The sequence below is a fragment of the Gorilla gorilla genome, chromosome 15, assembly GCF_029281585.2.
Source record: "Gorilla gorilla gorilla isolate KB3781 chromosome 15, NHGRI_mGorGor1-v2.1_pri, whole genome shotgun sequence".
NCBI classification, from domain to species: Eukaryota; Metazoa; Chordata; class Mammalia; order Primates; family Hominidae; genus Gorilla; species Gorilla gorilla.
The window spans coordinates 25,071,912-25,099,707 of NC_073239.2; the positions used below are offsets into that span (position 1 = coordinate 25,071,912).

A 27,796-nucleotide genomic window follows, 5' to 3' on the forward strand; every position below is an offset into this window, starting at 1 on the left:
CTTGAATTAATTAATAAAATTATCCTTATTTGTAGAAGCACTGAGTATTATATCCTTGATTTTCATTTCATATAAATAGCCTTTATTGGACATTAAAGGAAAGCATGTTATTTGAAACAACCAAGAGGCAAGCCTCAATCATCTTAAGTTTCCATTTTGCCTTTTCAATCAGGGTCAGACCTTGAAAATGGAACAAATCCTTCACAGTGTAATCAGTGTGGCTCACAAACCAAAACTCTATCAATATGAATTTCACCTCAATTTTTTAAATTAACTAATTAAGAAACATTCTTCTATCAGCACCAGGTAACACCCTAGATATTAATAGTTTCTGCTCAGATCTTCCTCCTCTGTGCCCCACTTAAGGGAACAGGAGGGACTGCCAAAATATGGACATCTAAAGATTACCGTAAGACTTCTTTTCCCTAGTTTTAGCTACGGACTGGTGATTTTGGAAAATGTGCTATGAGATGTCTGCAAAATCAGAATAATTAATGCTTTAATTGCTCACAGATGCTTTTAATTTTTATGTCTGACACCACCACTGAAACTGCATTTCACTTGGCAATGACATACTAAAATACTACCCATGTCTTAATTTCTATGACATGTTCCTTTCCATCACTAAGTAGGTAAATAGAAAATTAGCATTTGTTATTCTGTTGCATATATCAGCTTGGAGGCTGACAGACAACATCAGAAACCAGTGGAATTATGCCTATCCAGAATGATAGTTTTCATTAACGTTTCTTGGCCGGGATACCCTTCAGCTGCACACAATGTTTTAAATAGCCTAATAGAAACATGATACAGATATCCTTTTCCTCCTTAAGTAAGCTGTATTTTTAATCATTTTTAAAGAAAAAGCGTATGTGGAGAACAGGATTAAACACATTGGTCATCCTTTATTTAAGCCACCCCAAATAGCCCAAAGGACAACTAGAGCCTTCATCAGTTTCCATGGTGACCGGCAAAGGGCTCCATCACACTCCAGATAACATTCCAGCACAAATTTGAGAGCAAAGGCTTTTCCAGGGTTTGGAGAAGGCTTATGCTTCCTTATCTACTCAGAAAAAAGTGAAACAGCAACCCTATAGCCATGCAGGGAACCTAGACTTCCTTCAAAGACTACCTGAGTACTTTCCTTCCTTAATTCAAGAATGTTACATTGTTTAAGAGCCACAGGCAGTAATCTAACTCGTCAGTTATTGCTCTGAGAAAATCCTAGCTTGTTATCTGTCCTGACAGTAATAAAATCATCTTTTAAAGCAACAGTAGGATACAGTTCTTCCTCCCAACTCAACTGAAAAATAGGCGGTTGTACTTTATCATTCACTGAAGTACAACAAGCTGCCCGCTCTCTTTAAGTGGCCATTTTAAGATTTTTACAGAAGTACAAAGGAGACTTATGTCCTTTTGGAAGACAAGAGAGAGAGACTTTCTGAAGAAGCTTCTTCAGCAATCCATTTTCTGTAAAATTAGTTGATGTGGTTAATTTGGCAAAGCATTTGAGAGATGAAGGAGAAAGCAAGAACATGGTGAGAGTTTCAAGCTTATAATGAGTTTTGTCTTATTACATCAGCAATATATAAAGGTTCTTTAAAAGTGTTTTCCCTTTCATCTGAATGCTCATTGACCCATTTCTGCACAGTGGTGCTGACCCAAGCCCTTTCACATACTGCAATTGCCAAAAGTGAACCATCACACATTCCTGACCAGAAAGAAACAGGCTGGAATGAAATCTGTCATGTGAAATATTTCACAGCCAAAATTAAAGCTTTAAAATGCCACAACCGAAAACAAAACTGTTCTGATTTCAATTCTCAGAGCCCTTAATCTTATCACAGCTTGTTTTAAATCTAATACTTGCCCACTTTCCTAAATTTTCTGGCACATTAGAATAAGATTTCAAACAAGTTTTTTGGCTTTTGCTGTATATGTTTTAACTGAAATAAAAATGTTGAAGCACAAGATATAAACTCTCTTACCTAAAACCTTCTCTAAGCATAGTTCTCCCAAGTCAAAATGATTCCTTGGTAATATTATGGACATTTTAGAAAACCCAGTAATGCATTCAAAACTTTGGAGAATTCTGCCAAAGTGTTTTCAATCACTTACCATTTACTGAGTTCGTAACAATGGGCCAGGCAATAGTGGCAGATGATTTAAGACGCAGTCCCTGACCTTGTGAAAGTCATGGTCACTCTAATGGCATGAGATAAACATATGAACCAATAGAGGAGGAAATGACATTACTTGAAACCACTAAGGTGGCTCCACAGAGGAAGTGACATCCAATCCAAGACCTGAAGGATGACAGGAGCTGGGCAAAGAAGGCAAGGAAGACAGCCAGTGTAAAGGAGCAGTGCCAACAAAATCAAGTACAGAGTGCAAAATTAGGCAGAATCCAACCCTTAAGAACTAAGCCAAGCAGCCAGGCGCAGTGGCCAACGCCTGTAATCCCAGCACTTTGGGAGGCCAAGGTGGGTGGATCATGAGGTCAGGAGTTCGAGACCAGCCTGGCCAACATGGCAAAATTCATCTCTACTAAAAAATACGAAAATTAGCTGGGCGTGGTGGCTGGCACCTGTAATCCCAGCTATTTGGGAAGCTGAGGCAGGGGAATCGCTTGAAACTGGCATGTGGAGGTTGCAGTGAGCCAAGATCAGGCCACTGCACTCTAGCCTGGGCCACAGAGTAAGACTCCATCTCAAAACAAACAAACAAACAAATCAAGCCAAGCAATCTCAGCAGAGGCCTGTAGGCCATAAGAACTACCCTGCAATCAATATGAAGAGCCATTATTTAATTCAAGGTGGATGAGATTAAACAGACCAATTAAGAGGTTATGGAAAACTCTCAAGTGAAAGATGATAAAATTCTTAGCTAGGTTCACGACAGCAGAGAGAAAGAGATACTTCTCAAATAAAAACCCACTTAGTGACTGATATATAGAAGTAGAGTGGGTGAGATGAAAGAGATGAAAGACAAGGATGATGTTAAGGTTTCAAGGCTTTTGATACCCCTCCCATCAAAAGGGAGGTCTGTCTCCTCCCCTTGAATGTGGGAAGGCACATAACTACTTCAACCACTAATCCAGCCTGACTACCAAGGCAAGGTCACAAAAAGCCATACAGCTTCCTCCTTATTCACTGGGACACTAACTTTTAGAGCTCTCAGCCACCAAGTAAGTCCAATTACACTGAGGCTGCCATGCTGAGGAAGGCCATGCAACATGGAACAGCCATGCAAAAGCACTGCAATCAACAATCCTACCTGAACTAAGCCTTCATGTCATTTCAGGGCAGCTACCAAACTTGTGAGTGAAATCAAGCCTCCAGATAAGTTACCAATGAAAAGTCCATTTTTCACATGGAATAGGAAGCAAGACCATGTGCTAGGAATAAGGAAATTGGAATTGGATAGAGGACCTGATAAAAGTGGGAACGATTTAGAAGAGCATCTGTGGTAAATGACAAGAAGACTGCAGATAGTTAAGGAATCATCAAGCCATATACAGAGCCTGGAGCAAACTGGAAACAACAATCTCCCAAACAGTCTCTAGGCTATACATCAACTAAGATAAAGGTAAGCCTAGTGGTGCATACCTGTAATCCCAGCACTTTGTGAGGCTAAAGCAGGAAGATGACTTAAGCCCAAGAGTTTCAGACCAGCTTGGGCAACATAGTGAGATCCTGTCTCTGCCAAAAATAAAAAATTAGTCAGGCATGGTGGCACATACCTATAGTCCCAGCTACTCAGGAGGCTGAACCAGGAGGATTGCTTGAGCCCACGGGTTCAAGGCTGCAGTAAGCTATAATCATGCTACTGCACTCCAGCCTGGCCAACAGAGCAAGACACTGTCTCTAAAAATAAATGAAGAAAAGGACAAGGGCAGGGCTCTTTCCATTTTGTATCCCCCATGCCAATCAGAGCACCTAAGAGACGACAGGCCTTTAGCAAACATTTGGTAAATGAATATATGAAAGTGTGTGTGTAGATGTCACAATTATCAAATATTCACGACAAAATTAAACAATTACAATGAGTATTTCCATTTCTTATCCTGAAAATATTCTTAGTTTTAGTAAACAGTTTTGCTTTATAATTACAAATATAGTTTCTGAGCCCCTCTCTCAGTGAACATGAAATGTGTGAATTCAAATGCACTTATAAATATAAAACACATTTCTTACCAAGAATTGCCTTTGAATTGACAAGCAAAAAGCAAAAAATAATGATTTTGCAATTGTTCCTTCTGAATCTGACCTTTTGCCCTGGTTTCTGCTCTAGCTTTAAAATAACTATACTTTAAACAAAAATAGCATACCTTTCCTCCAAAATGGCTAACCACAATACTGAAACACAATTTTTTTCATAAGAAATGTTATGTATTGTATTTACTTCCAAGCTATAATAAAAGCATTAAGAATTGGTTAATTTAATATAGCATAATCCCTTTACAACACATGTATTAAAGAAAAGATGAGCCTCCAACCTTATAAACTTGAACTAAATAGTATACATCAGGATTTCCCATATGTAACTGTGAGAAACATATTTTCATCCATATTTACTCCAAATTCACATAACTAATATTCCAGATTATAATAACATGGAGCTAATAAGAACAACTCTTATTAGCATTTACTGTATGCCAGACACTGTGCTAAGTGCTTTACATGAGTTATTTCCTTTAATACTCACAACAACGTTATTAGGTAGGTACAGGCAAAAGTCGCAGAGTTTGCAGGAGGCAGAGCCAGAATCAAGCCCAGATGTATCTCACACAAAAATGCTGGACTATTAGATACTATATACATATTTATTAATGAAGAAAATCATAGTGTTATAAGTGGTGATACAAAATATATTCTGACTTAAGACTGTTGAACCTTTCAAAAATCAAAACCTAAATCTTGAATTATAATTTCTTAGTTTGTTCTGACATGATCACAGAACTTCAAAGGGCTAAAGATAATCTTAATTATGTTTAAAGAACCACTCATAATAATTTGCGGGGAAAAAAAGCAGTACATCTAGGAAGAATAAGTGTTAAGACATTATGTGATCATGAGAAAAAAATAAATGCTTTGCGATAAACATCAATAAAAAAGAAATAACAGAAGAAACATAAACTCTTTGAAGATAAAACTGCTTTCTTTCCCATCTTTAAGTCCAATTAAAATTCTGGTTAATGATTCCTTGTAGCAATGGAAAAATCAGTAAAAATGTAAAATAAGTTTTGCTAAAAGAATCAAGTAGGCCAGCCAGGAGCAGTGGCTCACTCTTGTAATCCCAGCACTTTGAGAGGCCGAGGCAGGCGGATCACCTGAGGTCAGGAGTTCAAGACCAGCCTGGCCAAGATGGTGAAACCCCATCTCGATAAAAATACAAAAATTAGCTGGGCATGTGCCTGTAATCCCAGCTACTCGGAAGGCTGAGGCAGAAGAATCACTTGAACCTGGGAGGCAAAGGTTGCAGTGAGCCAGGACCAGGCCACTGCACTCCAGCCTGGGCAACAGAGCAAGACTCCATCTCTCAAAAAAAAAAAAAAAAGAAGGAAAGAATCGAGTAGGCCAGGCGCAGTGGCTTACACCTGTAATCCCAGCACTCTGGGAGGCCGAGGTGGGCAGATCTCTTGACGTCAGGAGTTCAAGACCAGCCTAGCAAACATGGCAAAAGCTTGTCTCTAAAAAACTACAAAAAATTAACTGAACATGGTGGCACACACCTGTACTCCCAGCTACTCAGGAGGCTGAGGCACGAGAATCCCCTGAACCCGGGAGACAGAGGTTACAGTGAGCCGAGATCGTACCACTTGCACTCCAGCCTGGGTGACAGAGTAAGAATCTGTCTCAAAAAAAAAAAAAAAAAATTTTGAGTACATAAGATGTGCACTGATTTATTTTGCAATATTACTTAAAAGCTTTTATTTAGCTAGCAATACTAAAAATTTATTCCAAACTTATGATAGGTCAGCCACTGTGCTAAGCGCTTCAAACACATTATCTCAGATTTTAATTACTTCATTTGCTCAGTGAAAGAAAAAAGCATAATATGTATTGAACAAACTATAGGCACCTTATCCAACACTTGGAATTTGCTGTGTATATTTTATTTATTTATTCACTCACTCATTCATTCATTTGTGGCCACTCTTCACTTAACATGCTCCACAGTCACTACCAACATTTATCAAGAACCTACTATGTTCCATTACTGGACAAGGCACCAAGGATAAAAAAAGGAATAAAACCAAAATTATTGTCCCCTAAATATTCACAGACTAGCAGAGGAGATAGTAAACAAACTTTATAAAATAATATAGAAAGTGTTCATCCTTTCCTCAAGGCACCATAGCAGAGAAAATAGAGAACAAGAATAACCTAATGCTGGAATAATAGTAAAAGAAGTCATCACAGAAGATCCACAATATGGATCCAAATAAAGCAGTGGCATTAAGGAATGAAATAACAGGACACAGTCTATAAAACTTTAAGTGGCAGAAGCAGCAGGAACAGGTAATTGATTTGGGAATGGAAGATAACTGTATGATTCTTTCAGCTATATTCCACCAAAAAAACATAGATAGGTAGACAGACTTCCATGAGACAAAGACAGTCACAGGGATGAAGAGTTTGGTTTTACACATGGTGAGTCTGAAATGCTTATAAAGCATTCAAATACACATCTACCATAGAAAACCAGACAGACCAGACTGGTACCCAGGAGAGATATGCAAGCTGGTGATGCATCTGGAGTAAACGCACGTGACTAGTAACCAGAGCAGTGGGAAAAGCTGAGATCACTAGGTAGAGTATAAAATGAGAAGAGGGCCAAGTAGAATCATGGAATACAGACACATGCCCCATAACAACATTTCAGTCAACAATGGACTGCATATACGACGGTGGTGACATAAGATTATAATGGAGCTAAAAGATTCCCATTGCCTAGTGACAGCACAGCCATCATAACATCACAGCACAACGCATGATTCACGTGTTTATGGTGATGTTGGTGTAAACAAACCTACTGTGCTACTTGTACAAAAGTGTACATTAATGCCCTAGGCCTTCACATTCACTCACCACTCACTGACTCACCCGGAACAACTATCAGTCCTGCAAGCTCTAATCATGGTAAGTGCCCTATGCAGGGGTACCATTTTGTATCTTTTATACTGTATTTTTACTGTACCTTTTATTTGTTTAGATACATAAATACTTACCATTGTGTTACAAACGTCTACAGTATTCAGTACAGTAACATGCTATACAGGTTTGTAGCCTAGGACAAATAGGTTATACCATATAGCTTAGGTATACAGTAGGCTATACTATCTAGCTTTGTTTAAGTACACTCTATGCAGTTCATACAAAAATGAAGTCGCCTAATGATGCATTTCTGAGAAAGTACCCCCATCATAAAGTAAAGCATGACCATACGTCATCTTTTAAGAAGCAGGAAAAGAACAGTGTGTAGGCCACTAAGTCGCAACAAACACCTCCATCCCATACCACTTCTCACAAAAAATAAAGTAAAACGAAACTTTACACTTAATACTTTCAAATCTGCCTGTACAATCATACGTATAGCAAACATTTACCATGTATTTTCTAAGTCATAAGGCATTGCGCTAGCTGCTGAGGGTAGCCAAGAATAAAGACAACCTAGTTCTTAATCATAAGAATCTAGCTAGGCCAGGCACGGTGGCTCACGCTGGTAATCCCAGCACTTTGGGAGGCCGAAGCAGGCGGATCATGAGGTCAGGAGATCAAGACCATCCTGGCTAACACAGTGAAACCCTGTCTCTACTAAAAATACAAAAAATTAGATGGGTGTGGTAGCGGGTACCTGTAGTCCCAGCTACTCGGGAGGCTGAGGCAGGGGAATGGTGTGAACCCGGGAGGCGGAGGTTGCAGTGAGCCAAGATTGCACCATTGTACTCCAGCCTGGGTGACACAGCAAGACTCCATCTCAAAAAAAAAAAAAAAAAAAAAAGAATCTAGCTAAAATAGGAGCAATACACCAAGTACGTTAAGAGCACAGGATCGAGGTTGGCATTCGAACCTTAGCTCTGCCATTTACTTTCTGGGTGACTTGAGGCAAATTACTTAACCTATAGGTGTTTCTGCTTCCTCAACTACAGTGGGGATCACAATAGTACTTATTCCCATAACGTTGCTGTGAAGAGTAAATGAACTAAGAACCATGTCATGAAGATTAAAATAGTCCATGGAAAGCACATATAACAGTGCTTGACACATAATGAATGCTCCATGAAAGTTAGTTATTTCCTATTATAAAACTTATCAGAATGGCTGCATGAGTGCAATAATAATACAAATCAACAGGGTTACTGGATTTCAAAAGATGAAGAAAGGGCCAGGCCGGGCACAGTGGCTCACACCTGTAATCCCAGCACTTTGGGAGGCCGAGGTGGGCAGATCACCTGAGGTCAGGGGTTCGAGACCAGCCTGGCCAACATGATGAAACACCGTCTCTACAAAAAATTCAAAAATTAGCCAGGCATGGTGGTGCTTGCCTGTAATCCCAGCTACTTGGGAGGCTGAGGCAGGAGAATCATTTGAACCCAGGAAGCGGAGGTTGCAGTGAGCCAAGATCATGCCACTGCACTCCAGCCTGGGCAACAGAGTGAGAAAAAAAAAAAAAAAGACACTCACTTGGCAGGAATTCAGGGAACACTTCAATGAGCTGCTGAGCTGCCCTTCTGAGCAAGGCTAGCTCACACAGTGCCTTTGTGTGAATTACAAAGCAGCCCATGGGTGCACATCTTTTTTTTTTTTTTGACAGATCATAAACAACAGAACAAGAGGTGCACATCAAGAGGAGGGTAGCCTGCATTTCTATCATCACTCAATCCCCTCAACAAGCATCCTTGTGCAGGATATAACCAGCACAGATATATAAGGAAGCCTGAAAGATAGGACACATAAAGCTGGTGAAAGGTAACACAGACATTCCAGTAGACAAGTAGAAGAATGACTGTAAGCTATCAAGAATAGTATATCCAGCCTAGACTGGCTTTGGCAAGTAACCCAGATTAGCTAGAGCATAGAAGCCATTTAGAAGAATAGCTAAAGATAAACCCAGAAAGGTAGATTGAAGCCAGATGGCAGAGGATATTGAATATCAGCAAAAGCATCCAGCTATGACTCTGAGCAAGGGAGTAATGTGATTTCAATAGTGAGAGAAGTCTGGCATTATGTACTAGAAGGATTTAACTAAGTACGGGCAGGTAAAAGGTCATTGCAGTGGGATGCTAGTCTATGAGTTCCTCAAAGGCAGGGATTCTGTGTCTCATTCATTTTTGTATCTTCAGAACTAACACAGCACTTGGGACAGAGTAGGCACTCTATAATTGTTTGAGGTATAAATGAATGAATGACCCAAAAGTAGCATGTGCCTTAATTAAAATAGGAACAGTGGAAATAGAACAATGGGAACATACTGGAAAAATATTGTAGAGATAGGAAAAGGGATATTTGCTTGCTGATGAAATGTGGCAAGGATATTAGGGGAGAATCAATAAAGACTGTAAAACTGATAAATACTATGTGGATTGCATTACAGGTTTCTGTGAGAATCAAATATAATTATGTTCATGAAAATGCTCTACTTAAAACAATACTGCTTTACTCTGGAATAAAAGCTACTCATCTTGGGCAGATTTACTACTATATTTGACACTGAATATATCTCATCATTTGAAAACATTTGTCTTCCTTTTGTCCTTATCAGATTATAAAACATTTAAGAGTACACTGGTGTCTACTCTGTTATGAAGCAATATTAATAAAACCTTATTAAATGTTGCTTTAATTAAACTTTCTCACAAAAGAAACTATTAAACCAATTTCAACTATATACCAAAAATATATAGACACATACACACAGACATACACTTATATAAATATACAACATATTTATATATACTAAACACTTGTGAATGTAATCTTAGCAGGCTATAAGCTTCCACAGTATATGTTTATTCTTCCTTACTTTCTGCCGGTGTCTGGCAATGAGTGTTAGAGGTGCTCAATAAATGTTTGTTGAACTAAAATGAACTGAAATGAACTGACTTAGGAATCTCACAGAGCGTATCAATGGTTTCTGATGGTCTTTAAGTTTCCCTCTCCCAGTCTCAGTGCTCTTCCATACTGTGCATCAAATTTTTGCCATAAAAGAATGAGATCCATAATAAGGATGTTTTTAAGAAAGAGAAAAAAGAAAAATCAAAAAATAAGATTGTCAATATATAAGATCAGTGGGTACCATTAAGGTCTAACAACTGGCTTGGGGTAGTGGGCTTGATTTTCAGTGTTTGCCAATTTCCATGGTTTAAATATTCCCATCATGGGCCTATTTCAAGCTAACAACATGATACGAGTTGGTTTGCAAAATTCACTGAAAATTTAACAATCAGCTGTCACAAGCCAGTATGCACTGGCTCAGGCACACCATGGGTTGCAATATTTATATGCGTAGTACACATGATCCCCAAATTTTGCTCTGCAATACTACCCATCCACATCCTCAAAGGAAAGTACAAAAGGCAAGGAAAAAGCAGGAAAAATCTACACCCTATTCCTATAATGCTTTTAAAACCTCAATGCAGGCCAGCCATGGTGGCTCACACCTGTAACTCCAGCACTTTGGGAGGCAGAAGTGGGTGGATCACTTGAGGTCAGGAGTTTCAGACCAGCCTCACCAATATGGTGAAACCCCATCTCTATTAAAAATACAAAAATTAGCTGGGTGTTGTGGCGGGCACCTGTAATCCCAGCTGCTCAGGAGGCTGAGGCATGAGAATCACTTGAACCCGGGAGGCGGAGGTTGCAGTGAGCTGAGATCACACCACTGCACTCCAGCCTGGGCAAAAGACAGAGATCTTAAAAAACAAAAACAAAAACAAAAACTCAATCTACAAGGTAGAGGTAGTCTTCTTTTGAACTAGGCATATGGTCCAGCCCAGAAATTCCTTTAGCCTAGACCAGTGACATTCAAACTTTTCTGATCATGTACCCCAATCAGTTTTTTAAAAGGTATTTGGGCATACATCCTCAATATGTTAATATATTTGTTTATACATTATATTAGAGCTACTATACTAATACCATATATAAGGTATATACAAACAAATATTAAGATAAAAATTAATTCAAATAGAAAAGAAAAATGTTCTGCCCACATCACAATGGACTGTCTTGCAAATCTCCCCAGGGCTTACACAATCCACTTCAGATATTACTAAGTACAACATGAAAAGTAAAATGAATCGCTTCCCGGACCTGTTTCCCCTAGGCCTACAACCTTATCTTATTAGATCTTGCCACTCCATGAAATATCTTGCTTTTATTATTATTTTCACATCGCTCTAGTATATCAACTTTGGAAACAAAAGACATCATTCTATTTATAGAATTCTATTTTTAGTAGCAGCATTTCAATTTACAAAATATAGTAATTCTCAATCACTGAAAATGTCAAATCCTAGAAAACGTAGCATTCCTGAGTGTGATGGTAATATCATCCTCGAACAGTTGTTGGCCAAAGATTCATTTGATGAATCCAATTTTTCTGAAATAGACAATTCTGATGATTCAGACAATTCTAATGTTAGTTCTGTTTAGAAATAACTCCAAGAAGAGTTTTTATATTTTATTTTCACATTGAAAATCAGTCAGATTTGGTTCAGCCTCGAAGGGCGTGTTTATGTAAAGTTAAATGAGTGCTGGCAGCGAGCTGTACTTTTTTTTTCTAAACAGGAAATGAGTTAACTGTTTTTTTCATCCTTGGATCCCTTATTACGTAGTTACCTCACATTATCTATAAGACTCAAAGCTTTGGCTGCAATGATAACCAAATTAAAAGTGGTCCACACCTACAAATTTATCTACCTTCCCATCCATTGAATTTTCCGTTTCCTTCCTTAAGGAAGACAGGGTCCTTTTTCTAGGGTAACTAAGTGCTGTCGTTAAAATCACTAGGAAAAAAACCATATTACTGGCTCTTATCTCAATATGGTTGCCTAAACATATATGTTTATCTCCCTTCTCTTCCAAATTCCATTGAAATGACAAGGAAACAAAATAGTCTAAAACTAAATAAAACCATAACCACACTAGAAAACAAAAGAGGGTGACATTAGCAGATTAGAAGTGGAAAATTCTAGATCCATGGTTCTTAACTTTGGCATGCATCAAAATCGCCTAGAGGGTTGGTTAAAACACAGATTGGAGATCTCTATTCCCAGGGTTTCTGATTCAGTAAGCCTAGGGTGGGGCTCAAGATTTTACATGTCTAACAAGTTCCCAGGTAAAGCTGATTCTGCTGGTCAACAGCCACATTACAAGAACCATCCTAAGTAAGCAGAGGTCACTAAGAAAAACACTTTTTTTTAATTTCAATTAGCATCCTCGGAGAGATTCAAGAGAATGGTACAACCTTTTTTTTTTTTTTTGGAACAGCAAGTGGAAAATAAGAAATAGTTCTGGAAAAATTGGAAAAAAATATAATTTCCAAATGAAAAACAAAATCAGAAGAACCTAATAACAACTAAAGTCCAATACAGCAATGTGAAAAATAGTCAAAGACATCTTTCGAAACACAGAGCAAAAGACAAAGAGATCAAAATATGACAGAAAAATTAACAAGCATAAAGGTCAGTATCTACCTAATAAGTTTCTGGAGACAGAACAAACACATCACAAAACATAATCAATGAGCAGAATAAATTTTTCCTATGCTGAAAAATACTCAAAGCTTGATACTGCAGGGCCAAATCCCACACAGGTTAAGCCAATAACTAGACGCATGTTTGTGGCACTTTTAAATGTAAAAGACATAAAGAAAACCTAAACTCTTTGAGAGGGAAAACACTTGTTATCACAAAAGAATATGAATCAGACTATCATCAGACATTTCATTAGCATGCTAGAAGAAAACGGTATGTTGTTTTCAAAGTTCAGAGAGGAAAGTATTTTGAACCTGGAATTTTATAGTTAACTAGAATCTAGTTAAACTATCAAATAACGAATATAAATTAAAGACACTTTTGGAAATTAAAGAAATAAGCAAATTTACTTCCTATATGTATTAGTTTCCTACTTCTATAAAATATTATCACAGAAGTCCAAAGAGATCTCAATGAGCTAAAATTAAGGTGTTGGCAGAATTACGTACCTTCTGGAAGCTTTAGGGAAAAATCAATTTCTTTGCCTTTTCAAGCTTCTGGAAGCTGACTACATTCCTTGACTAGCGGTCCCCTTCTATCTTCAAGGCCAGCAATGGTGGATTGAATCCTTCTCTTATCAAGTCACTCTGACTCTGACCTACCTCCATCTTTCATTTATAAGGATCTTTAATTGGACCTAGCCAGATAATCCAAGATAATCTTCCCATCTCAAGATCTTTAATTTTGCTGGTGTTAGTCACACCAGCAAAGTTCCTTTTGGCAGGAAAAGTAACATATTTACAGGTTCCAGGAATTAGGATGTGGACACTTTTGGCAGGCCACCGTTCTGCCTACCAAACCATATAAGGACTCAAGGGTGTCCTTCAGAAAAACAAAAAAAGAATTCAAGAAAGGATAAGATGGGATACATGAAAGTAGGTCCCCCATAAAAGGAAGCAAGCTGAAAAAAAATTTTTTAAGAAAAAATTTTATCTTGATATTTGAATCTTCTCTTTCTAGAAGCGCAACTTTAGAGAAACTTAATTACATTTTCTTCCCTAAAAGTCCTTTTATGCTACCTGTTTCTATGGTGAATAAAATTTACATAACCAAAATATTATAAATCTTGTTTATTAGTTTCCAATTTTCAGAAATATACAGCCAAGCATCAGAAGACATGAATATCTATGTCTAGTTCCAGGGTCTGGCAGATTCTGGACTCCATATACTGATAATATACTTACAGAGATACCACATATTATTTTTTCATATGTGCTATTTATTAGGAACTGAAGTTACACAGTAAGGGTAGAAAATAAGTTAGAAGTATAGCCACAGTTAAACATATTAAATGATTCTTGCCTGTATTCCATAAAATAGGTATGAAGGAGAAATTAAAATCAATTCTGAAATACGTGTGTGCCTTTTTATTTAGTAGCTGATAATTTATGGAGTTGCAAATAAGTTGAATGTTATTTTTTAATATCTAAAAAGATAACATCCAACAATAATGAGACTATGAAAAATTGATACTCCCATAGACTATAGCTGAATTTTTTTTTCTTCTCCCAAGGAAAAGAATGGAACTGAAACTTTTTACAAGCAAACTTTTAGGAGTACAATTTAAAGTAGGAATATCTTTTGACCTAGTAGTTTTACTCCTAGGAATCTATCCTACAAAAATGTCATCACTTAGTATATAAGAATACTATTTAAGAACTCCACCATAGCATCGTTTAGAGTAGGGAAAAAATGGGAACCAACCTAAATATTTCATCAAATGGGAACTGGTTAAATATATTATCATTGACCATTAATGCACCAGCCATTAAGAATGAGGCACATCATGGAAAGATGTATGCACATACACATACATGTACATTGTTTTAGATTTTTATATGGAGAAAGGAAGAGCTGAAAGGATATACATAGAACGATAGCCTAAGTTAATTCTCTGGAACAGAAAGGAATGCATAAACTTTCAGTTTTGCATTACACACGTATTCCATTTGAATTTTGTTTTAATGGATATACACTACTTTTAGAATATCTTTCCCCTCAAAAAAACTTAATCCCTAACACTTAAAAACTGAACCCAGAATAATGCTTCTGTAAATCATAAAGGCAAAATTGGTTTAGGATATAAAGAACATCAAAGCCTCTTGTGGGATATATAGCAAACAATATATGGTCAACACTTAAATACATTATTATTATTAAATGTAACCAGTAGTGATGGCAGCATTGAGTTCCTTAAAGATATGCAACTCACTACAACTACACTATAGCTTCTGACAGAGTAAATAAAAAACACCAATATGCTCTTTATCATTGCCTTAAAAACATTTTAATAAATTAATATTTCTATTAATAAACACCTACCGAATCATTCGCTGCTAGTGCAAGTGCAAGATTCACTGTAAGAAACAAAAAAAGTAATTGAATTTAGTAACTTTCCTTCTATTAAAATTCATTTTATCTTTTAATATTTTCATGTAATTTTTAATAATTTCATGTAATTTTAATATTTTCATGTAATAACCTAAGCATATAAATTTTGAACATATATCCCTTACCTGTAAAGAGCAAGCACATGGAGGAACACAGAAAGTAAAAAGAAAAGTAAAAAAGTAATTTGCCAATAAATGCAATAGATGCATGCCCCAAAACTAACATTTTTAAAAATCCATTTCTGTTACAATTTTGTTCAAATAATCCACTTAGTTTTTTAAAATCATGTTAATATATAATTCAATTATTTTCAAAACCATATTTTATAGAAAAATTGTCTTTTTATTTTTAAAAATGTACACAATCTCATTGCCTTTCATTTATGATTACCATGCTCTGTCCCCCAGGCTGGAGTTGGGACCACAGGTGTGCACCACCACACCCAGCTCATTTTTTTTTTTTTTTTTTTACAGACAGGGTCTTGCCATGTTGCCCTGGCTCAAGCAATCCTCCCACCTCAGCCTCCCAAAATGCTGGCATTACAGGCATGAGCCACCGCATCCTGCCCCTATTGCCTTTTAAAAATAAATGCTGATATTGCAGGAGTTCCAAGTATCTAATTCATAAATACTCATGTATATGAAAGGCTGGACTACTGTGCACAGAGGGAAGGGAAAAGGGTAAAAGGTAAGAGAGTAAAATGTGTTCCCAAACTGCTTATGCTGACGCATCCCATAAAGAAGGAAAGCAGTAGTCCCAAAGCCAGCTTTAGACCAGCAATAGGAATATGCTACATCCGAGAAGAGTAACACAATTCAAAGACTGATCAACAAATAGGCGCTCATAATGTGAATCACATTTTCTTACAGAACAATGGTATAAACTATGTCAGGGTTATTTTCTTCAAACTAGTTAAGAGCATAAATTTTTAAGGCAGACCTGGTTCAAATCCCAGCTCTGCCACCTTCTATTGTGTACTCTTGAGTAGGTTATTTTACCCATAAGTCTGTTTTCTCTTCTATAAAATGAAAACAATGCCTACTTCATAACTGTGGTCAGGATTAAATGAAATATTGCATGTAAAATACTTAGCCTAGGGCACAGACTTGATAAATTCGTTTTTATAAGTTACAAAATTCTGAATTTCAGGTACAAGATAGGTTACACATAATACAACTTTAAGGCAGAAACTTTCAGAGGGCAATTCATTTTAGAGTTAGGTTCTTCCTACATTTAAACAATAGAATTACTGAGCATATTTGCATTAGTCAAATGTCATCATTCTAATCTAAAACATCTCTAGCATGTATATTCAAATGGGAAGTATTTTGAAGTAGTTTGAGGCAGGAATAAATACATATAAGGAAAAGAAATATATTAATAATACCAATAGAGTTACATAAAAATAACCTATTTTTAAGACTTAGATATGCTCACAGAGCTGTTATGAAAAAGTATGGGCCAGCTTTTCGGGACAGATGGTATAATGTTAACAGAAAAAAAGTGAGAAAGGGACATTTACTGAAGCACCCATTACGTGTCACATGTTGTACACTTTCTCATACATTTTCCTGTTTAAATGCTTTCACATTTCATGGCAACAATCATCTTCCAACTAAAAATAATAAACAAACAATCTTAAACAAGTGCCAGCCTACAGACCCAACAAATTACAAAACGCAAAGAACTTATGGCTACAATCATGAAAACACCTTCCATCCTTATCCAGTTCAAGTAATCACAGAGCATGCAAAAGGATTCAAACCACTGAAAACCGGAAAATGTACTCCAAAAGGTTCTAGAACCAAAAACAACGAGCTTCTAAATTTTAAAAACAACCAGATGGATTGTAAACCTTTAGGAAAGAAAGGAAAAATGTGCAGGAGAGCACATGAATTCATTAAGAACAGATTATTAATTTTTTTTAACAATATGGTATCTATCAAATAGTAATGGATTAGGGATCTACCACAAATACAATATTTGGTAAATCTTAACTTTTCCAAAACATCTGACAAATTCTTCCACAATTCCCTTCTGATAAAAATGGGAAAAAATGAGCTAATAGGCGGGGCGCGATGGCTCACACCTGTAATCCCAGCACTTTGCGAGGGCTAGGCGGGCGGATCACGAGATCAGGAGATGGAGACCATCCTGGTTAACACGGTGAAACCCCGTCTCTACTAAAAATACAAAAAAAAATTAGCCGGGCGTGGTGGCGGGCGCCTGTAGTCCCAGCTACTTGGGAGGCTGAGGCAGGAGAATGGCGTGAACCCAGGAGGCAGAGCTTGCAGGGAGGCGAGATCGCGCCACTGCACTCCAGCCTGGGCGACAGAGCGAGATTCCGTCTCAAAAAAAAAAAAACAAACAAAAAAAGTCACTAGATGTTTTAAAAATAACAGCAACCAATTATTGAACACTAGTAAACACTAAGCTAAGTGGTTAGCTTGTGCAATTTGAATAACCATCTTATGAAAGAAGTTATCTCCATTTTACAGTTAAGTGAACTGAAGATTTGCTGTACAATCTGACCACTTTTTCCTGAGTTAAGGGGTAGGAGACCCGGCTAGTACCTACTTTCGTCTAACTCCCAAATCTAAGCGTCTACCCGCTACCAACTCCTGAAACTAAGGAATCACATGTTAGGAACTTCACAAATAAATTTTTAAAACACAAAACTATAATTTTAATAGTGTGCACTTGCCTGTTGGCATAAGTTCTTAATCAGGAATAGAATTAATATCCTATAATACCTGCTGTAGTAGATTTTCCGACTCCACCCTTTCCAGAAGCCACAACTATAACTTGTTTAACACCTTCTATCGGTTTCTGCTTTGGAAGTCCTCGGGACATGATTTGTGTTCTTCTTTGTTTTAGGGTCTCACTCCCGGCGCCAGACAACTTTAAAAAATAATAATAAAAAGCCGTTTTAAATAAGCCATCTCCATCATCACACTGTAAAAGTAAAAACAATCTGGGGTTTGCAATTAAGAGGGCTTTCTTTTCTAATTCTGCTCATCTTCACTATGGAGACATTTACCTACTACTACTGATAACAATTGTAAAGACACATTGCTTAAATCGAAATTTTTCTAGCAGGATACGCTGAACGTTTAAAAATGTAAAAACGCTGCCTCTTTACGGAGATAAGGCTTCCATGTGTTTTGCTTTTCTTCAATCTATTTGATAAATAACCCAAAGCCAAGAAAGCAATGTAGAATACCACATCTACGTTCTAACTGTGTTTCAAGTCCCGCCACGCCTCAGCCTGGGTCTGCCTGAAAAGTAGGCACGTCCAGCACACTGGGGGTCTCAGGAACTGAGGCGAGTCTTTGGCAAGAAGCAATGCCAGGGCATCTGCGGCCCTGCAGCCCAGCATCTGTCAGCCCGCTTCCCCCTGCCCTGCAGCACCACGGACCTGGCGCCCACAAACCATCGCTCGGCTTCCCCCAAGCGGGGCAGTGGCCCCGCCACCAGCCCGGAGCGACACCCCACCAAAAAGCAGCAGACGCTGCCAAATCCCCATGACGCGGAACGCTGCTGTGAGCCCTGCTGGGAAACTGTCGCGGGTGGCGCGGAGTGATGACGTCACGGAGCAACGCTCGGCTTTCTCTTCCTAGCAACCGGTCTTCTTTGGGTTTGTTGGCTCAGGAACCCAATCTGCATGATCTTGTTTATAGCCAGCTACAAACATTTTGCAGCGTTTTACTAAACGTTTGTGAAGTGTTGTCATATACAACATCTCTTATGATACTTACAGAAGTCCCGAGGTAGACAGAAGACTTACCTAGTATACTCTTTTTATGGACAAGAAAACGGAGAAAGTTTAAAGAGACTTGACCCAGCTTAACAAAAGTAGGAAATGGGGGACCTTGAAAATGATTCCAGGATTTCTTACTAAGCAATATATGGTCATTTAAATACTACCACCGTTAAGGATTTTACCTTTTTATTTTATTTTTTCCTGTGTGATCTACAGTGAGAGTCTGTTTTGCGTTGGTATTCATGGCTTGTGTTGCTGACAGTTCCCTGAAAGAAAGGTCAGGTTGCTTTACCAGACTTGAAAAAGTTTACCTAAATCAGAAAATAAATCTAATGAAGTTGCTTTACCAGACTTGAAAAAGTTTACCTAAATCAGAAAATAAATCTAATGAAGCAAGTTTTGCTCAAGAAGGAACTTGAGTAAGGAGGTGGAATTTATCTTGGTAGAAGAAAGCAAGTATCCCTACATACAACGCAGTTGAGAGAGAAAGCTCGAAAGGTGATGCCCAGACCTAGAAAAAGGATCCTTTGAGGTAAGGGACGGTTTACACTCACATATTCTTCCTAATACTCTCTAGGGTTGATTTTTATTTCTTTCATTTGCTTCTTAGATACGAGATCATTCAGCTTATTTTGCTCTAATCTGACCTTTAATTTCCTTATCTTTAATACAGGCATAATGTATCAATCAAAAAGAATTACTGTGAGGATTAAATGAGATTTACCAGCAAAGTACATTCTATTTAGTAAGCTCTGAAAAGACATTCGGTTCCTTGCTGTTTCTCCTTCAGTCCATCCGGCAACATTATTGTTGCACTCAGCTTTCTTTATCTTATAATTTTAGCTTATTTTCATATCACTTTCTAATTATATTATTTTATGATATGTTTTCTCAACTATTAATTTTTATAAACTGAAGGCCAAAAGCATAGAGATAAGAGTAATAGCCATCAGAATAATCTATTCACTAAACAAGAAATGCTGAATATCTGTTTCTTTCCAGATAACTTTGCAAGTTCTTCCAGACTTAAGACTCATTTATTTAACAAATATTCATTGAGCAACTACTATGTACCGAGTACTACAGTAGACTTAAAATATTCAGCATTGAGACCGACATAATTCCTCCACTAAAGGACTTTATAATCCAGTGCAAAAGACAGAATAAGTTAACAAAAAAATTGCAGTATAATATGATGAGTACAGGAGAAAAGCATTGAGGGATACAGGAGAAAGGACAAAGTGATACAAAGAAAGGGCACTCAATTCAATCAGGGGAAGCTTCTAAATTAGGTAATATCTAAGCTGAATCCTGAATCTGAATAATGTGTAGAAGTTAGCTGGGAGAATGGCAAGGAGATTGTTGTAAAGAGCTAAGGCTAGGCATGGTGGCTCACGCCTGTAATTCCAACACTTTGGGAGGCCAAAGCAAGAGGATTGCTTGAGCCAGGAGTTCAAGGATGCAGTGAGCTATGATTGCACCACTGCACTCCAGCGTGGGCAGCAGAGTGACACCTTGTCAGAAGAAGAAGAAAGAAGGAAGGAGGAAGAGGAAATTAAAAGGAGAAGAAAGAAGAAGGAAGAAGAAAGAAGAAGAAGAGAGTAGGAGGAAGAAAGATGAAAGAAGAGAGAAAAGCCCCCGCCCGGCCAGCCGCCCGTCCGGGAGGGAGGTGGGGGGCAGACCCCGCCCGGCCTCCACCCTGTCCGGAGGTGGGGTCGCCTCTGCCCGGCCGCCCCGTCTGGGAAGTGAGGGGCCCCTCTGCCCAGCCGCCACCCTGTCTAGGAGGTGTACCCAACAGCTCACTGAGAACGGGCCATGATGACGATGGCGGTTTTGTCGAATAGAAAAGGGGGAAATGTGGGGAAAAGAAAGAGAGATCAGATTGTTACTGTGTCTGTGTAGAAAGAAGTAGACAGAGGAGACTCCATTTTGTTCTGTACTAAGAAGAATTCTTCTGCCTTGGGATGCTGTTAATCTATAACCTTACCCCCAACCCCGTGCTCTCTGAAACATGCGCTGTGTCCACTCAGGGTTAAATGGATTAAGGGCGGTGCAAGATGTGCTTTGTTAAACAGATGCTTGAAGGCAGCATGCTCGTTAAGAGTCATCACCACTCCCTAATCTCAAGTACCCAGGGACACAAACACTGCGGAAGGCCGCAGGGTCCTCTGCCTAGGAAAACCAGAGACCCTTGTTCACATGTTTATCTGCTGACTTTCCCTCCACTATTGTCCTATGACCCTGCCAAATCCCCCTCTCCGAGAAATACCCAAGAATGATCAATAAATACTAAAAAATAAAAATAAAAAAATAAAAAAAATATCAAAAATAAAAATAAAAGAAAGGAGAGAAAAGAAGAGAGAACACAAGAGGAGTAGAAAATACATTTCTTTTCTGGATTGTTAAGAACTGTAAATGATCTGTGCAGCTTAGGACAAAGTGACTAAAAGAGATGAGGATGGAGTGAAGGTTGGTTAGATGGAGGTTGCCTAAATCAAGAAAGGCTGTATATATCTTGTAAAGAAATTTGGACTTTATCCTAAGGGAACTATAGAAGGATTTTAAGCAGGAAAGTAACATCAGATTTGTGTTTTAGAAATACCACTATGATTACTGAGTTAAAAAAGAAATGGATCAGCGGGGCAAGATCAGAGACAAGGAGACATGAGGTATCTCTCTTGAAGGCTTGACTTAACATCTCTAAATTTCACTTTGTTATCAATAAAATAGTTAATTCCTACTTCTATGGTTGTTGTAAGGTTGAACTTAAGATAATGCATGTAGAACACCTGTCACATAGTTAGTAATTGTTAGCTATTGTGGTAATCATTGGTTGTGTAGAGGTTTATGACATGAGCAACTAGATGAATTCCCTGAGAGAAAACATAAGAGGAGGAGCAAGTGAGAATAATGTTTGTAGAATGGCTGAATCATTACTTTGGTTTACCTTTCCCCAGATTAAAATTTTAGGAGAGTAGTAGAGATGTTTCTTCTCCAAAAAACACTGACACACATATACATATCCATGGCCTCTTTTCAAAAGGGTATTCTCCTTTGGTCCTAAGAATTGCTAAGTCATTTGACCCCATTCCCAAGGTCACTAATTGGACTAAAGACTGATGTACAACCAAAAAATGGACCAATCAGATTAATTCTCCGGAGAGCCTGGAAAATAAAAGTAACAGATGTTAGTCAATCTTAGTTTGTCTTTGAGCTAATACGGTTGAAATTACTATTTTCTACTATGTGCATGCAGAAGCAGATAAAGCCAATGCAAGAGAGAAGAAAGTAGATCATAAGAGATCATGTTACCATAGAGGAAAGGGAGAAGAGCTGCACTGGTTCATAACTTTTCAGTTCCTGGTTCCAGTTCATAATGAGGTTCAACCGGACTTCCTATCCTTAGGTCCATAAGATATACTTACATCCACCCAATAAATTTACTGTCTTAGTCTAATTTGGATGGGTTTCTGTGTATTTGTAACTATGCTGAGATATATTTTTAAATATGTGTCAAGAATTTTCTCCCTATAATTCCTTGTATCTCGCATAGCCCTTCCCCATTTGGACAAATTATATGGAATTATTTTCTGACACAGCAAAATGTCTGACCCAATAAAAATGTCAGAGAAAAGAGGTTGTTTTCTTGGTTTTGAATTTTGGAAGTTGGGACCTTTTAGAAGAATGGAGACAGCTCTGGCAAAGACAATAGATTGGAAAACCTACATAGTGATATAAAAACATGATTTATTGCCTATATTAGTTACGATTACATTTGGCTGCAAGTAGCAGATAACTCTACAGTTGTATTAAACAAGTAGGGGTATATTAGTCTTATATGAAAAGTTCAGAATTATATCACAGAGGTCCAACACGATGAATCCATAGTGCCGTTGTGTTCCAAATCAATTCTTTTTGTTCCATCATCTTGGCATCCTTGGTATCCATTTTCATCCCCTCATAGTCATGAGATGTTTGTTGTACCTTCAGGCATCAAAGCTATGTTCCATATAGGAAGAGAAGGGAATGACAAAGAGAATTTCCTAGTGAGCCTTTGCCTTTTTTATTTAGGAAAGGAAGACACACACACACACACACACACATACACACACACACACACACCCGATTGGCTAGAACCGGGTCACATGACCATCCTTAGAACCAAGAGAAACTGAGAAATTAAGCATTTAGAGCTCTCTAATCTGTAGAGTAGAGGAAAGCAATGGAGAATGTGACTGGAAGTGGGTAGTCAATGAGCCAAGTTAGTATCTGTCCTAGACAGACTATATCAAGTTTCCTGGGATTATGAGGGATGAAGAGAATCCGAAGAAAACTGAGAACTTAAATATCCATGGGTTCTTGTACCATTCATTTGTAATTGGCTAACCCATGTGGTAAAAGGAAATTTTTCTGGGAAGTTTCTGAGAAAGCTTTTGCTTTTCTGATTGAGTGGAACGTAGTTGGTGCTAACTCCTTTTTCCCACCTTGACCGTGGATGTGACATGGAGATGTGGCAGTCATCTTGTGAACATGAACAGCACAATAATGACAACCACAATAACAGAAGCCAAAAGCTGAGGAAGACAAAGAGGAAATATGGCAAGAAGATGAATTCTTGGCAGTATAACTAAGCTGCTATACCAGTCTTGGTCTGCATTTCCAGACCTCTGGTTGTGTGAGATATTTAAGCCACTGTTGGCTAGGATTTCTGTTATTTGAGCTACAATAATCTGTGCCTGTTACAGCAAATGAGAAGGACTCCCATACTCTGAGACTACCTCTCTCCTGTTCACCCAAGATTAATCTCTAGTGGGGAGGGGGGACAACAGAACCCCAAATCAGCTTGGGGGATGTGAAAACAACAGAATCAATGTCCCCATTACCAGGTGGAGCTCAGTGCAGTGGCAGAACCACAGAATAAGAATGGTTGAGTGTTATGTTTAGGCAGGTAGATAGATCTGAGTGAGCCACAAAGTGGCTAAGAGAATGCTGATCCTAAAGAGTCCTTAAGGTCAAGAATTAGGGAACGTGTGGCAACAATCTGCATGGTTAGTTATTAGCATCTCCATGGATGCTGGTATGCATAGATAAATACCTTGAAGATGAAATTCACCTCAGCATGTGGATATTTGGACACTGCATAGGCTGTCTGTGACTTAGCTACAATCCTGGTGGAATCTGTATTGAACAAGATTTTCCCCCACCCTGACAGAAATTTATAAATAAATAAATAAATACTGATCAAAATAAAGAAGATTCTTTTGAATATCTCCTAATTATGTGTAGAGTAATACCTTGTATTGTTTTCTAAAAAGGAAGGATTTATACCTGTAAGGTTGCCCTCGTTCCTCCCAAAAGACAACCCTTCTTAGGTGACTAAGGACTCACTGAAATTTCAGATTCCCTCACAGATAAGAAGCCTACCTCATTCCCTTTCCATAGGCCTCAGGCTGTGTCAATGTCAGCTGAGAATGTGTGATCCACTCCCTTGCTCAACTCACTAAGGAAGAATAGGGTATCTTGGACAGTTTGTCTCTGTTGAATATACTGAATAAAGCTCAGAAACTTATTTCAGTTCCTTTAGTTTGAGGTTACTGTCCACAACTGACCTTCTCATCCTGTCCAAAGGCTCACCAAAAAGAAAGCCTTATCCCATCTATGGGACTTGTCTAAATGGCAACCCCCTTAATTGACCCTACTTTGACTCACACTGTGATTTGTTTTCAAACCTCCCTGTTCATGGATCCAAGCATGAAACTGTCTCTTAGCTACATTGAATACTAATTTGCACATTAAAATATAGAATAAATCTGTTTAAGTGAATAGCTCCCACAATGAGCCACTCTCTCAATATGAAATGTGATCTAGAAATTCATGGCCTTTCCCCTATCAAAGACTTTGCTGGCCTTTCAGCATCTTAACTGGCATAAACTAGTCCTGTCAAAGAAGTTCCCCATTCTTATAATTTAAAATTACATAAAGGAAATGTATGTATCTTTGTAGATGGGATAGACTTCAGAGAATATGCCTCAAATGACTAAAAATACACCTCTATACTTTGACAGGATGTGTTTCTAAATGCCCATATCCAAAGCTGAATAAATCATGAATGATTTGACATTTGAATTTCTGATTTACAAGACTGAACTGAATCCTTGGACAAAGGTCACAGGCTTGCTTTATACCTGAATATAGTCTCTGATTAATGTTTAAAGCTTCAAAGAGCCCATCCTGAAACAGGAGCCACACAATCAGAATTTGGAAAAAAATTTGTCACCCAAGACAAATATTTGCGAGGCACGGAACCCCAGAATTCCCATGTTTTTGCTTTTTCATTTTCTCCAGTACCAAACAAGTATTCCTTTAGCCAAGCCCCTCCCACCTTTCAATTCTTAGAGACTAGAGAACGTAAGTTTCTACAAGACTTTGCTGAAACCTTACTTCATTAGGTATTCAGAAGAGGATTTTCCTGTTTTTACTTTAGAGGACATACCAAGGACAATGACAGAGACCCATCATGATACCAAGCATTCATTTCAGCTCATGTGAAGTTCTGTTTTCTTCAGGGAAAATGAGATAATGTAGATGTTTGTCTGTTTTATGCTGCAACCAAAATGTGAGGATGTTCTCTATAATCGTGTGGCTTGGATAATATCTTATCTACTTGGTGTTCTGGTACCCAATCTTGTTGATTCATTTATTAACCTTTTCTATTTAGAATTTATTAACCATACATAAAGATATTATACATAATATGCGATAAATACAGCAGATCCAGAATTCATTAAATCTGTTTATTATTCATTCATTCATTCATTCATTCATTCATTCATAGAGACAGGGTCTTCCCATGTTTCCTAGGCTGGCCTTGAACTCCTGAGCTCAGGCAATCCTCCCACCTCATCCTCCCAAAGTGCCAGGGTTACAGGCATGAGCCACCGCACCTGGCCCTGTTCAATCCATTTATATGAGTGAGGAACTCCTACAACTTACTGTAATCTCTCAAAGTACATCCTATATTCTCACTTAGAGCAACAGAGCAGAAATACAAACATCAAGGATTGTAACATCAATTTATTCCAGGGTAGATCAGCAAACTTAAAAGTGTGATGTTTGTCTTCTGTCTTCCACACAGCTCTATCACTGCCTGTAGTGCTTCAATTCATACCAACTATACTTATAGGCACTATTTGGGTCTATTTTCCACAGCATCTTCTGTGACTTAACTATATAATGTTTGGAAAGAGGATTTCCCTGACCGTCTATGACACTAGCTTTGTAAATCCTATTAAAGACCGTCAATTAACCATAACTCAATAATCCAAACACTATTGAAGTGATAACTACTCATCTTTCTCATGCTTTTCCAGTCTTTGTTAGTCTTCAAAACAGACAAAATGTTTTTGCATATAAGATGTTAATTTGGGGCATAATTGTTTTAGGGAGTGTAATAGCTGGTGTTCTGACTTGGTAAGAAATTCGAACAGCTCTTTTAGATACCTGATAAAGTTTTGTTAGTTAATCAAAGGCTTTATTATATCAATGCCACATTTAATCTCTTTTGCAAATTTCTAATCATGTGCAAGAATTTCTATTTTATTTAACCATGGCTGTTTTTGTGGGGGAACGTGCTGGCAATGTGCTGTTGAGAATTTCATTTTCCATAGATATCTGTTACCAGTATAACAAAATTGACAGCATTTGCTGATGAAATGCACTACTCAAAAAAAATTTTTTAAGATTTGTACTTTTCTCCAATATTTTTCTGAAGTACAGCTCTTCACATCTTTTCCAGGGTCTGATGGAAGGCTTTCTCATTTCATAGCTGACAGCACTAGAGACAGAGCAGAATCACAGAAGAAAATAATGTACTTAGCACCTTGTGCTTATTAGTTTGTGATACTATATAGCTGACTGGAAATTCTATTAAGCCATTCCCACCAATTGCTTCTGGATTATAGAATTAATTGGATATGAATTGCTAATAAGCATCTGAGTTTACCCTCTCTTTTCACTCTACCATATGTCAAATTAATCCATTCTTTATCAACAGACTCTAAGATGGCCCCCAGTGATCCTCACCTCTTGGTATTCTCACCCTTGTGTAAGTCCCTCCCGAGAGTGAGCAGGACCTAGAACTTGCTTCTAATCAATAAAATGCAACAAAACTGATAGATATCACTTCTATGATTATATTACATAACATGGTATATCTGTCTTGCTAGGAGAACCTCAACTGGCTCTGAGAAAGCAAGCTATCATCTTGTGAAATGCCCTGTGGAAAAGCCCCTGTAGCAAAGGACAGCCAATAGCCAACAGAAAGCTGATGCCCTCAGTCCAACAGCCTGCAAGAAACTGAATTCTGCCAGCAACCATGTGAGATTGGAAGCAGATTCTTCCGTGCAGTCTTGTGAGAGATTATGAAGCAAAGGACTCAAGTTGTGCCCAGATTCCTGACCCACAGATACCGTGTGATAATAAATGCATATTGTCTTAAACCACCAAGATTGTGCAATTTTTATGCAGCAATAGATAACTAATACTCAATAACCTAGATTTTAATAAGTCTACAGTCAAGGTATAGTTTCTTGTGAGCAATTCTTTTTTGCCATTTGTGGAAAAAATTGCACATTTTGTTACAAAATTAAAACGTTTGTGTATTTTGAATCTTTGTTGAGAGTTATTAAATATTATTAACTATTAATAATTCATTCATTTTATAATATTAATTGCCAACCCCATAAAATAATATTTTAATATTAGATACTAGAGAATAGAGACATTTGTGAAACAAAGAGATTCTTAGAATCTCTTTGTTTCACAAATCAAATTATATTTTTCTTAGTAATGGTTGAACCCACTCAAGTCATTTCCAAGTG

General features: G+C 37.9%; 1 protein-coding gene and 2 long non-coding RNA genes across 4 annotated transcripts in view; 1 reads left to right on the forward strand and 2 right to left on the reverse strand.

Annotated features, from left to right (window-relative positions):
- NUBPL (NUBP iron-sulfur cluster assembly factor, mitochondrial) overlaps positions 1 to 18,780 on the reverse strand; it is a 312,393-nt gene extending 293,613 nt beyond the window's left edge. For both annotated transcript variants that reach the window (XM_055361333.2, XM_004055061.5), the window contains exons 1-3: positions 18,573 to 18,780; positions 17,908 to 18,055; positions 15,086 to 15,120 (exon numbers count right to left, since the gene is read on the reverse strand). In XM_055361333.2, coding sequence (XP_055217308.1) covers positions 15,086 to 15,120; positions 17,908 to 18,055; positions 18,573 to 18,680 — 291 coding nt within the window. In that variant the 5' untranslated portion in view covers positions 18,681 to 18,780. The remainder of the gene's footprint in view (positions 1 to 15,085; positions 15,121 to 17,907; positions 18,056 to 18,572) is intronic.
- A 6-nt stretch (positions 18,781 to 18,786) lies between these two features.
- LOC134757109 (uncharacterized) lies at positions 18,787 to 27,415 on the forward strand. Its single transcript, XR_010130722.1, has 2 exons — positions 18,787 to 19,449; positions 27,143 to 27,415. It is a non-coding gene; the product is annotated as an uncharacterized lncRNA (long non-coding RNA).
- LOC129526624 (uncharacterized) overlaps positions 22,801 to 27,796 on the reverse strand; it is a 38,585-nt gene continuing 33,589 nt past the window's right edge. The window contains exon 3 of the long non-coding RNA XR_008671303.2: positions 22,801 to 22,916. This is a non-coding gene — a long non-coding RNA (uncharacterized lncRNA). The remainder of the gene's footprint in view (positions 22,917 to 27,796) is intronic.